At 37.8% G+C, this 13,726-nt stretch overlaps 1 protein-coding gene across 1 annotated transcript in view; it reads left to right on the forward strand.

Annotated features, from left to right (window-relative positions):
• The first annotated feature begins 4,045 nt into the window (after positions 1-4,045).
• exoc4 (exocyst complex component 4) overlaps positions 4,046-13,726 on the forward strand; it is a 153,606-nt gene continuing 143,925 nt past the window's right edge. The window contains exons 1-4 of the mRNA XM_084710580.1: positions 4,046-4,149; positions 6,486-6,675; positions 7,739-7,933; positions 12,975-13,168. Coding sequence (XP_084566706.1) covers positions 4,070-4,149; positions 6,486-6,675; positions 7,739-7,933; positions 12,975-13,168 — 659 coding nt within the window. The 5' untranslated portion in view covers positions 4,046-4,069. The remainder of the gene's footprint in view (positions 4,150-6,485; positions 6,676-7,738; positions 7,934-12,974; positions 13,169-13,726) is intronic.

The following is a 13,726-nucleotide window of genomic DNA, read 5'->3' on the forward strand; positions in this document are numbered from 1 at the left end:
CAGAAGGCGTATAACAGATGCGATGCTTTGCTGTTTCCCCACATTTCCATGGAAACAAGTAAAGACGTGTCTTCTCCTTAATCACCAAGGGATGACATTTTGTTGCAAGTTTCCAAGGGGTGTCATTGCAGAGGTGAAAACTGTGTATTTACACAATCCTCTCATCTTTCCGTGCTGTTTCTCTCACAATAATTATTAAAGCCATTATCATGCATTAACAAGGACTCAACGGTTAATTAGAACCCCAACATTACTTTAAGATACAGTAGATTTCTACTACCAAGGACATGAAATATAATAACGATCACAAGAAGCATATCTAAGGGAAAACACCTGCTTAAATGCATGCTTGTGCTAATAGAGCTCCTCTTATCTTAATCCATATAATCTGCTGTTTCCTCCACAGCCACATACTGTAATTATGTATTGAAACTTAGACAAATCAAGTTGTTTTTGGGAAAGTGGTTGCATAGTTATTCAAAGTGATTTAAAAGTCGCTTGTTACGGTGTTTATACTTTTTTACTGAACATTAGATGAAGGGCAGAGTGATTGAGATGCAGCATTTGCATTTAGATCTATACATTAAGGCATGTCCTACAAAGACCTTATAGCCCTTGTATTTAATCCACACACAGGTCAGTCAGTCAAAGCAATCACTTAGTGTCCAAACACACATCAAGCTGGAAGAAATAACCTTGGTGCAGGGTTACTGGAGAAAAAAGAAGCTCCGTAGATTAGTTGGACTGATGGGACATGGGCTGCAGGGAAGGGTGATAAGAACTTCAAAATTAAACTTGGACCTGGGAAGCTAAGGCGCCTTCAAAAGAAAAACAGTAGCCCCTGCATGACATAGCGATTGTTTCTTTTTTTTTTTTTTTCGCAAGAGACACAAAGATCACCCACAATGTTATCTCGTCAGTCCACCAGCGCATCAATCAGGCCTGGGCTGCTGGGAATCGACCCCCTTTGCTCCAGAATCAATGCCCTCTCCCATTCTCATCGGTACAGCAGAGATTGTCAGAGATACAGCACAGGAGAGCTCCACCAAATCCAGCACTGTATGTTCTAAATGGGGGAGGCTATTAACTCACTGACACACACTGTCTCTCTGCTTTCTTCTCTGCACAGCCTTTCCTTTATCAGTCTCAAGAGGACTGGATTGAAAATGTTACAATGAAACTGTTTTTTTCTGTTGTGATATTTGTGTTCTATACAGGAAATTACTTAAAATATTGCATTTAAACAGTGTTGGATTGAAGTGGGAAGTAACGAGAAATACTTTGTTACTGTACTTCAGCAGAGTTTTCAGGAATCTGTACTTTACTTGAGTATTTATTGTGCTGGCAACCTCTGACTTTTACTTCCTAAATTTTCACACAAATATTGGTACTACTCCTTAAATCTTAATACTTAATCATCTTTGTTCCCTGCCTGCATCTGGCCCCATCCTGTGCAGCCTGTTGTGCCTCGCCCCAAGTTAGGCGAGCCGTTTTCAATTCTAAGGTCACAGTTTTCCACAAGTTGTTTTTGGCCTCCCTCGATTCGTCTTTCCAGGTGGAGATCATCTCAGGGCAACTTTAGGAATGTGATCCTGGTCCATTTTAAGGACATGGCCGAGTTTGACTGCGTTGGAGCGGCGTTTCATTTCCAGCAACAGAATAATGTGGTGCTCAAGATGAAATATGAAAACTACAAAGACGCAACAAGATGAAAATGACAAATACTTATATAATAATATAATAAAACACAAGAATAAAACACATGGCAAGACAAAAACTTTTTAATTTTATACTTTGAGTACATGGCAAAGCCTATACTTTTTCACTTTTACTTGAGTGGGAAGTTTGATCAGTACTTCTATTTTTACCAGGGTCTTGTTTTTTTACACAAGTATCTGTACCTCTAGTTGAGTACAGAAGGTGTGTACTTTTGCCAGCTATGGTGGTGAAAAAACAAGTACCTTTACTTGAGTATTTTGAACGTGTGCTACTTTATACTTCTACTCCACTGCATTTTGAAAGGCATATTCGCCTCACTGCAGTTGCCTACCCTCCCAACAATATGGCTCCCCGCTTCAGAAAGAAAGGAAGAAACTCACAGAAAATAAACAAAAAACAAACAAGCACCCCAGACGGTTTTGACAGAATTACAAAATCCCAAAATAATTCAAGAAGAATGGACTATAAGAACTGAGAGGTGAACTATGGCAGAATAATGGGCAAACTGAGGCAAAATAATGGCAACACAAATAACAAAATAACGGACAAAACAATTAGTAAATTAATAAGTAAATTGAAGGTTAAATTAACAGGCCAAACAATGATAACTAATGATCAGTGGGCAAAACAGCAGTAGTTAAAAGGGGCAGGCGAACTTGTGACCTGCACATGTTACTCCCACCTCTGGTAAAATAGTAAAAAAAAGTACTTCTTCCACCATTGCATTTAAGTATCACGACACAGCAACTAGAATAAGCGTCTCCGCCATTGTGCACGACACATTTGATGTGTGCCATGAAACAATTTATTATCTGGATTATGGAGATCCCTGTTGATGGAGATTGATTAAGAGTATGTTTATAATTAGTCTTAAATTAAAATGTGAATTCCTGTGCTGTGCTTGGACTGTGAGCACAAGTTAAACCGGCCTCTTTGAAGTCCTAGAGCAGCTCTAATCCTCCATCTTGCAATCCAGAACAGGGTAAATATGACTACTGTAAGATTAAACTGTACAAGTTACTTTAAATTAAGAAAGTTTAAAAAGGTGTAGTTATGGGCTTTTAATGTTTATTCATTTTATGTGAAGAATACTGTTATTATTAACGTCTGTTTATTAACTGGCCCCTGGCCTCTTGTCATTTTGCAAAACTGGCCCTCAGGCAAAACAAGTTGAGTGTCCCTGGTTCACAGAATGTTAAGCGATTAAGTGAAAAGCTGGAAATTTTGTAGTTGTTCATCATGAAGATATATGAGTTATTAGTCAGCTAAAATATGAAAATAAAAGATTTACAAGTGAAAAAGAATAATGAAGAATAAAATAATAAAATAGAATGACAAAGAAAGAAAGAAAGAAAGAAAGAAAGAAAGAAATTTGATATCTGACATTGGCTTTATTTAAATTCTTTATGAAGAAATATTAGGACATTTTATTTTGTTTTCAGTTAATGAGTTCATGAAATTTCTATGAATTATATATATTTTCTTATTCAGCTTTATTTTCTTCATAATGCTTCTGAAAAGTTGGTGATATTGAGCTTGGCATGTGGCATACAAAAGCCTTTTTAAACAGTGTCCAGATTTCAAAGTGACCTGTGTGACCTTATCTATTAAACCTAATCTACCTAAAACTTTTTTTTTTTTTTTTAACAACGGTCTTGTTACAGTACATAAATAAAAAATACAATGAGCAATGTATATATTAAACTAGAATTAAGAAAAATCAATTAACTATCCATTAAATGCTGCCTATACCTCTGTGAAAGTCTGATGCTCTGTCCTGGGTATTTTGCTTCTCTGCCTTATGTTTATATACACCAGGCTTTTGTTTCTTTTTCTTCTTCTGTTGTTTTTTCCTTTCATCCCACTATGTCTATGATTTGCTCATACTTGTCCTAACTGTCATATCTGTTCTGTTTTAAAAAATTAATAAAATATTTTGTTAAAACAACACTGTAAATGTAAACAACATTGTAAAATTCACCAGAACTGTATCTCTGAACTGTCTTTAACCAAATCACACACATTTAGGGTTTTATACATATAATTTGGATAACTAAAATAATAACTAAAGTAATAGTTTTCCATTTTCACTCTCCGATCCCCTGTGGCTAAGCTACTTTGACAACCACACAATTTACTAACCAAACGTTTTTTAATTTAATTTCTATAGCTTATATCAATGTAGTTACAACTTTCTTCTAAAATTTGAGACTGTGGCTTAAGCAGAAATCAGAGAAAATGTGCACCAGCTGACCAAACCACTGCTCATTGTTTTCAAACTACAACTCCCAGAATACCATCGTGCCACCTCGCGCTGGTGCCTTCCTGTTTGGGTGCCGCAGCTGTAAAAATGGCAGCTGATACAGGGAGATACAGGAGTGCAGTTAGCAAAAACAAAGACCCTTCTGGTCTTCTTATCTCTGTCATAAGGTAAGCTTTGTCACCTTCTTCATGTTAAACTAGTAGCACGTTAGATGGCTCCTGAACTGTGCTCTTATTTCTGTGACAGACACGGATTGACAGCTAGCTTCATGCTAAAGCTATATGCTAGCAACATCCTTCCTGTATTGTTCAGTGTATGAAAGAAATTCAGCCTCACACATTTGTCTTTTTAGACTCACGATAGCATGTGTCGCTTAATGTTGACAACAGTGTATTTATTCCTGGAGCAGAAAAAAAGGGTGAAACATGGCTTTTGACTCATCCATTCTTCGTGTAAACTGCAATAATGTCCTAAAATCCCACTAAATGGCCACTAACTGTTTTGCCCGCTGTACATTTAAGTACACACTGTATTCAAGTACAACAAGCTGGGATTTCACATTTCAGTATAAAAAAAAGCTGAATTACATCAAGCACACACTGCAACCACCGTGACCTCACTGTGACTCCTGCAGTTTTGACAGCTGTCATAGACTTGTCACAGCAACCATTTTGACATTAAATAGAAAAGTAAACAGGGGTGTTATCAATGATAATAATTGTTGTTCCTGTTCAGGGCAAACAGAGTCAGGGTGTTGCTATTTTGCATGCTGGCTCACTGGAAAGGCTGTGCTACACTAAATATAACGGGACCTTAATTAATAACATCAGGAACACCTACTGTTTAATATTAATGGATGGAAAGTTTCTAATTGTCACAAATCTTAAACGAAGCTTATAAAAGTCTTAGGGGGAGGAGAAGCATGCATGGAAAAGATGGAAATAAAAATTAAGAGTCATAGTGCTTCCAGAATAATGTTTAATCCAAACAATTTAGCCTTTATAAAGGATCATTTTTTCCGATTATTTTTGAATCTTCTTGTGCTGCTGTTAAGATGCTACAGCATTAATGTTCCTGTTCATGTTGCTATGCTGCCTTTCGGGGCATGTTGTCATATGAAGTCTTGCAGAGGTGTGGACCTGAGTGGCATGACTTGAAAAGTTTGCTGACTTTAGATATGATTAAATAAAAAAAAGACTTGAAACTCGACTTGGAGTGACTTGTGACTTAACTCAGACACAAGCCTTTTGACTTGAAAATATTTTATGCCTTCTACGGTTGCAAATTTAATGCATTTTTCCTAACTGATAGTTGAACATGTTAACAACCAGTAACTGATTATTCGTTTCTAATTAAGAAGATACAAAATGTCTTTTTAAGTCTTATTTAAACAATTCCAGCAGCACATTAGTCAAGTGAAACATTAATTCATGAAGCACAAACAATTTAAACGATCAGCATAATAAAACAATAAGACCCTTGCTTGAAACAGTTGTTCTTGTCTGCCTGCCCTTATTCAGCAGATGGCTCTGCCAAACAAAGCAATGCCAAATTAAACATAATTACTGCTATTTCTAAACTAACAAGGCAAACTAAACTGAACCATGAACCATGAACTCTGCAGAAATGATTCACATAACATATATTATTAGTTAGTACATTTTAAACCGTTAAAATTCTTAATGGTGATTCACAGATTAATGATAAATCATGAACATTCTTCACACCTTACCCCAAGCCTGAAGATTAAGAGGAATTAAGGTGATTTATTTATCTTTTACAACTAAGATATAAAATGAGATTTCGATGTAGATCCCTCTGTGTTTTGAAAGTATGTTATTAGAGAGAATTAATTCATTATATTATTATAATATATATAATTATTCATATCTAATATAATATAGTATTCATTGATAAACTCATAATTCATAGAGAAGCATGAAGAACTAACATTATGTTACTGAGCTCCAGTTGGAAGAAATAATACTAAAGCTATTTTTGTTTGCATACAAAAACTATGTGGTGGTCAAGAACAAAAAAACAAGATAAGAAGTGTCGTATGCAAAATGTGAGGGGTCAGAAATTACAGACAGACGCAACAACTTACAACTTCATTCGACATTTGAAGTACAAAGAACTGTACTTCGTCACAATTGCATTAGAAATTATGAATGAATTATTATGATTTAGCACTCTGTACTCAAAGGTTAGGACTTGGGACTTGACTTTGGCCTTGTCTGTTTGAAATTGGGACTTAAACGCAGAGATTTGAGGCTTGTGGATTGCAAAACAATGACTTGGTCCCACCTCTTAGGTTTTGTGCTGTTATTCTGTTTTTCGTCTTCTACCTTATGCTGCCTTCAAATGCACAACACACCTCAGCTTTTAATTGCCATTACCCGAGGATCTCTGCTTTCCACTCCAACATTGATGTTTCATTCAGACTCATGGATTTACTTATTGAGTAGAAGTCTACCTTTTCTCCCCTTCTTCTCTGATTCAGGACTCTGTCCAGCAGTGATGATGTGCAGGACAGGGAGACAGAGAAGGGCCGTCTGGAGGAGGCCTTTGAAACTTGTGACAGGGATTTAGATGAGCTGATTGTTCAGCACTATGCTGAACTTACCACTGCCATCAGGACCTACCAGAGCATCACCGAGCGCATCACCAGCTCCCGCAACAAGATCAAACAGGTATAAATGAGAGATTAGAAAACAGAAATGGACACTGGATGAAATGAATCTGGAAGTCTGTGAAAACCATTGCTAGAATTCATGCTTACATTGTTTCTGATGGATGTCAGAGCAGTGACTCTAAGCTGTGTAATTAAAAACAAAACACGTTTTTCATTCATTTTCATTTGTCTCTTCATACATTAAAAGGGTTTCTTATCTTGGTTTTTAGGCTTTTTTTATTCTCAGACTGAAAGACTGACTTAATTAATACAAATCCTGCTCACCCAAGAAGAAAACTGCCTACTTAACAATCGTCAGCTGAAGTCAGAATCCTGAGCGCCCTGGACATAATTTTCTCTGTCGTATATAACAAACATTTTAAATGGAGAGGTCAGCCCCTTACTCCCTTTCATGAGCAAGCCAGTATAGATGTGGCAAAAAAGATGTCCAGTGTTCAGGTTCTTTTTCTAGCAGGAGAAAAGTTAATTTTCACCAAGGTGTGCTGGCACAGTTTCATCTTTGAACAGCGGCTTAAGAATGAATTTACTTTTTACCATTGGCATTTTTCACAGTAGAAAGTAACCTGCTAAAAATGCTGCATGTTTTTTGCCATCACTCTAAGTAAATAAATATTATAGGACAGGAGGAAACCTGCTTTACTATTATTGCAGAAAACATAGAAAAAAGATATGTTGGTAGGTTACTTAGATGCCCTGAAATCAATGTTTTAATTCAACAGTCAGGTAGTATTTTTTCTAGGGATGCTCAGTGCTTAGGAATCATTGCAAAGAGCAGCATTTGTTATCCATTTTGAACACATGAAAAAACCTCCACACTTGCAGACATAATTAAAGCATCATCTTATCAGCAGAAATGTTCATTTCAGACCAATTCCAATATATAACTTAAAGGCTGATACAGATGACCTGCTGATATTATCACGCATTCCTAATTTTTCTTCAAATACCCTTTCAGTATTTGCAGAATGCCTTTGTTTATTGGTACCAGTGTAGCTAAAATGAGCTCAGTGGATGAGTATTGTGTCTTACTTGTGTGGATTTCAACTCCCTCTTTTCCACAGGTGAAGGAAAACCTCTTGTCTTGTAAGATGCTGCTTCACTGCAAAAGGGATGAGCTGAGGAAGCTGTGGATAGAGGGCATCGAGCACAAGCATGTCCTCCAACTGCTGGATGAAATCGAAAGCATCAAGCAGGTGCCTCAACGACTGGAGGCCTATATGGCAAGCAAGCACTACCTTCATGCCACAGATATGCTGGTGAGTAGACTAATGAGTTGCAAATTATTTCTGGTGTCTATTAAATTGAATACAGGGTAAAGACATAGATATTTATTGTTCAAACTGATAACGTTTATTGTTTTTTTTGCAAAGATACACTCATTCAAATTTTATGCCTGCATCCCAATTTTGAAACGTTTGGACAGGGGCAGCTAAAATGCCGGGAAAGTTATAACTTTCAAAAGATTGATTACTAACAGTGACAGTATCATGATTGGGTATTAAAGGCGCATCTTTGAAAGGCTCACTCGTTCATAAGCATAGATAGGGTGAGGCTCACCACTTTCTGAAAAACTGTGTGGGCATATAAATTGTTTTTGGTAAACACAGTTTGTTTCTGCATCTACAAGTGCAATTTAAGACTCGTCCATGCAAAGTGACAGCCATATATCAACATCCAGAAATGCTGCCTACTTCTCTGGAGCTCATCTGAGATGCTCTGACGCAAAGTGGAAAAGTGTGCTGTGGCCTGACAGGTCCACATTTCAGATTGTTTTCATAAATCATGGATGTTTTGACCTCTGTGCTAAAGGAAAAGGTCCACCTGGATTGTTACCTAGCTTCAGAAGCCAGGATCTGTGATGGTATAGGGTGTGTTAGTGCCCATGGCATCATGGGTAGCTGTCACATCACACACTGAAGGCACCATTGATGCTGATTTGGAGTCTAGACCTGTCTCCCATTGAAAAAGTGTGATGCACTCTGAAGTGTATATCAAGCAAGAATAAGGGGAACAACTGGGTCTTGTAAAAGAAAAGGTGAGGTAACAAAACGGTGTACATGACTCTGTCCCAACCTTTCTGTTGGAGTTGGGGATTGTAGATTTGTACTTTTTGTCCTGTTTGGTTAGATGGTTAATATGGTGCTTTTGAGTATAATGGACAGAGTAAACATTCATAAACACTAGTGTCTATGAAGTGTTGCTGCAAAGATTGATGTCCTGCTGCCTGTCATCCCTTTAAAGAATCCTTTCTAGCCTTGAACAGTCCATTGGATGGAACTCTTTTACTTCAGTAGAACATCATCTAAGTGCAGTGAGGGCGCTGCAGGTGTGTGTATATGCGTGTACTTTTGTTCTTTTGATGTGTGTTTTGCAATATGCTCAGCAGGGGAGCTGGAGGATGGCATTGAGGACTAAACGGCCAGACTCTGTGATCTCTCTGTTCCTTTCCTTTGCCTTCCCTTTCCTCTCTCCCGTCTTCTGTCACTCCCACACATCTTCCTCCAGACTTTGGTAATAATTAGTTTGGTAGAATGGGGTTATCTAAGGAGGAGGTAAAAAAGCAGGATGATGGTACGCCCAAAGGACCATGAAAAATCCTCTTTGTGGGCATGGAGAGAACTGGAACTTCATTCAACCTGTGCTCAGTCAGTACAGCACGTTTTGAAAGGTTGTGTAAAGTTCAAAGTCAGTTGGACACTGACTGCTTCTGTCTTGCAAACTTCAGATGCACTTTATTTGATCAGGATGGTGCAGTTTCATTGGTATGTAAAAAGCACACTTAAAAGCACATTTTATTTTGCCTCCTCAGATCAAAATGCTGTTGGATGCATTCGTTCTACCTTTCGTTTTGGTGACATATTTATGCAGTTTATGAATAAATAATATGTGAGCAAGTCCACCTTAAATAACCCACACTTAAGCCAAAGTAGAGGATGTTAGTTAGATTGGGACTGATTCCACCAACCTTTGACACGATGGATTAAATCAACATTATTAGCTAAAATAATAGCCAGTGATGAAGTGAATTAGAGCACATACATGCTGGATACCCAGAGGTCAAACAGCCCCATCAGTGCATGTAGCTGTTGAGCAAGTTGATTAAGGGCTTTGTGAGAGAAGTTTGTGCATTGTTTACTCGTTTAAGCCATGTGATTTAATGTGCATTTGTTTAAAAATATTTGATTAGGTAGATAAGAAATTGCTTGTTTCTGGTGCACATCAACTTGTTAAATTTAATTGGACTGTATGAGTGTGGAAAGAAAAGTCAACAAGTTGCACTTGAAACTGGTCAGAAGTGAGATTCTCTTCAGATTTTTGAGAAAAATATCATTATTATATTAGTTAGGTGTGCTGTATATGAAATTTTGTAATAATTGCCACTGTAACATCATATTGTCTGTATCACCTTTTTAGAGTCCCTCGTGTTTATTCCCATCATGCTGTCAGCTCTCATCTGTCTCATCTGTCCCTGGTTTCCACGTACACCTTCTATTGCTTCTTCTCTCTATTCTTCTTCATTTCAGCTCCTCATTCTTTTTCTCTTTGACAAAAGTTGTAAATGTTTTGTGCCTACAGACCGTGGGTCCTGTCTAGATGATCTGTAGCGCGTGCTCTGGTGTGCATGGTGGAAGTGAATTTAGGGAATTAACATTTTGATTAATAGTGGATGAGTCACAGGTGGGTGAAAAAGGCTATTAAGAGAAATGCTGTGTGCGTGTTAATGATGCCAAACTATCAGTATATTGATACTGAGTATTTCAAATGCTTTCAGTACTCATTTTTTTGCGGTATTGAAACTCCAGTACCAGCTGCACTTTGTGTCTCTCTCTCTTCTCACCTAAATGGAAGTCAGAGCAATGTCCTAACAAGAATAGCTGTCCAAACTCTGTGTGTGTTTATGTGAGACTTATCTCCAAGGGTTGACAATTAGAATTCAGACTATGCTCTCTGTCTGCTATTGAGTGGCAGTCTTAGACCCCATGGGGTTGGTTAAAAAACGAGACTGTCTTTGGTTCCAGAGAATCTCCTCTCCTCTCCTCTCCTCTCCTCTCCTCTCCTCTCCTCTCCTCTCCTCTCCTCTCCTCTCCTCTCCTCTCCTCTCCTCCTTTCTCTCATTCCCTTGTCCCTGTAGTATATCTCAAAACCCAGGTGCACACACATACAACTGCTGACATCCTCCCCTTGGATCTGATCTCTTCTCTTCTCTTCTCTTCTCTTCTCTTCTCTTCTCTTCTCTTCTCTTCTCTTCTCTTCTCTTCTCTTCTCTTCTCTTCTCTTCTCTTCTCTTCTCTTCTCTTCACCCAAACAAATCCACTAGAGGCTTCATATTCCTCATTACACTGACAGGCCTGGCCCCCTAATGATGTTAACCAGCCTTCCTCTGTCATCCCAGCCCAATGGTAATGAGATACCCCCCCCCCCCACACACACAGAGACACATAAGCGTTAAATGATTTACAGTCATACAATCACACACATATAATCATACACAGACACATCTGAGAGGTGTGTACACACACATACACACACACACACACACACACAAGACACGCACAGCCTCACAGACATGCAGAGTTATTCTATTAAGCCAAAGGGGGCTGATCATGCAGCGCATTAGCTCATCTTGTCACTAATGTGGCTCTCATTTGCATCAACACACACTTGACCCATGCCCCCTGCCCAGCATCCTCCCTCCTCTGCTACCCACTCCCTCCTGGCCTGCCCTGGCCATGCAAATATTCTTCGGCGCGCTATCATCGAGCCATTAGTGCCCTTGAAATACACACATACATACACACATACAGAATGGCACATTTTATTTAATGGCATAAAGATTTATTAATTGCAAACATGCCACAACTGCCGCTGCTGCTCCTGCTAATAAAATCTGCAGAAAGTCACAGTGGGTGAATCTGGAGAAATAAAGAGCATGACTCAGAAGGGCGTGAGGAGATTTTAGATCACTTTTTGGAGAGAAATATATCTTCCATTTATTGTTCAAAATAATATGAATATTTGTTGGTTAATTGAAACTTTTAAAAACATTAAATTAACGGGGTCAAGCACCTTATGGTATTATGTGAACATATAATTTATCACAGCTGTAAGGTGCTGAGAAGCTTGAAAATGCACCTTGAAAATTCTTCAAAAGTGCTTCAGTTTGACTTTGGAAAAGGTATATGAACTCTGAATTAATTCAGTTAAAAAATAAATTTGCAGTTTATTCAGTTGATATGTAAAGATTTGAGAAAGCAACTTTTGATCCAAGTGAGGGAAAAACAAACAGACAACAAAGAAGAAGTATAAGGTGTAATTTCTAATGTAATGATCTAGCACTGGATCCTGACCGGCCAATTACATTTCATTATAGTCACATTTTCATTAGATACCTCATAAATTTTGGAATTTTTCTCCAACAGAGGAACATGATAAATTTAATTTCCTGTTTTAGGGCTCTAGTTCAGTTATTGATGGGTATGAATTCAATATTATCATATGGAGGTCCTATACAGTGTTTTTTTCCTGTACATAATTGTTCTACATTTGTAAGACTGAGTTTCGTAAGAGTTTAATTACATGGAATTATGTGCCCACCACCACCCTGTCAGTTGTGCTGTTTGTTTTTCCACTAGCCATGAAAGTTTTATGTAAATTGGCTACAGAATAAATAAATATCTTGGTATATTGGCCTGGTGGCTGCATGTCTTTTAAACCTCAGGTTGATAATGTTCTTAAAAAGTTGAGACTGAAGTTAGGGTTTTATTTCAGAAATAAGTCCTGTTGCTCAAAACTGTAGTTATCATCAGATAAAAAAAAAAGATTTGAAACTACGAGAAGTGGTCACCCTGCCTGATTTTAAAGCTCTTTGGTTGATTGGTTGATACCTGTCAATGTGTAGGTATTTTAATATATCAGTGAATATCTTAGGCCTATGTGTTCTCATTGTGCTTACAGTTGTTGTGTGTAACCTTTTTTGTGTTGCAGTCTTTGCCATTTGAAAAAGAGATAGTTGATCCCTTTTGGGTTTTACCTGGTGAAATTGCATTTGGCTACATTTATATTTTTACCATTTGGTGCAGTTTCCTTGTTTCAATTCTGGGTCTATGTGGGCCAGGTACTGATGTCATGTTTTGTCATCCTCTTACTCTCTCTACTGTCCATGTGGCTTTTTAACTGTCTACTATCAGTCGGTGGTGGAAACAACAGGTAGTCTGGCTGCAAAAGTGTTAAGATCAGACACTGAAACGTGAAAAGCTGAGGATAACCTGTGATTGGCTGACTTGTTGTCATGTGCAGGTGTCAGCGGTGGAGTCTTTGGAAGGCCCCCTGTTGCAGGTGGAGGGGCTTGGAGATCTGCGCCTGGAGCTACACAGCAAGAAGCTCAACATCCACCTGGTACTCATTGATGAGCTGCACCGACACCTCTACATCAAGTCCACGAGTCGCCTGGGACACAAGAACAAGGACAAAAATGCTGCTCGGCTCCTGGGGTAAGGGACATTTTCATGTATTTCTTATACTGATTATATATTTTTACAACTTTGGGCTCCACTTTGGTTGATAGAATAGAAGAATAGAAATGTAGAAATAGTACTTACTTGTCATCAGAGGATGCCTGACCATTTATTAATTATGTATGCTTGAAAAAATTGCGGTTCGTGTTTTATTATTGCCTCTGTAGTATAGTAGCATGATTAGTGGTTGAAAACTTAACTTTGAGGGACAGTAAAGAAGGATTAAGAGTTTCATTCCACCATATTAGAATTTTATTTTGTGTCAGACCCTCTTATTACACAGTTACTTACCCAGAAAAATCATTTATTTGACACAGAATATTAATTTAAAATGATTGCATTTTAAAAAAATAACAGATTTAGTAAATAAAAAAAACAAACAAACAAATATTAAAATAAAACAAAAAGCAGGATCTATACTCTCATCTATATATGCATTTTCTTCTCAGTCAGTAAAACTTGTTTCGTGTTACAATTATAAACAAACTATTATAGAAATGATGGTGGTTCTACATATTTCCAACATAGTGCAGT

This window comes from Lutjanus erythropterus, chromosome 22 (assembly GCF_056507025.1).
Source record: "Lutjanus erythropterus isolate fLutEry1 chromosome 22, fLutEry1.hap2, whole genome shotgun sequence".
NCBI classification, from domain to species: Eukaryota; Metazoa; Chordata; class Actinopteri; order Lutjaniformes; family Lutjanidae; genus Lutjanus; species Lutjanus erythropterus.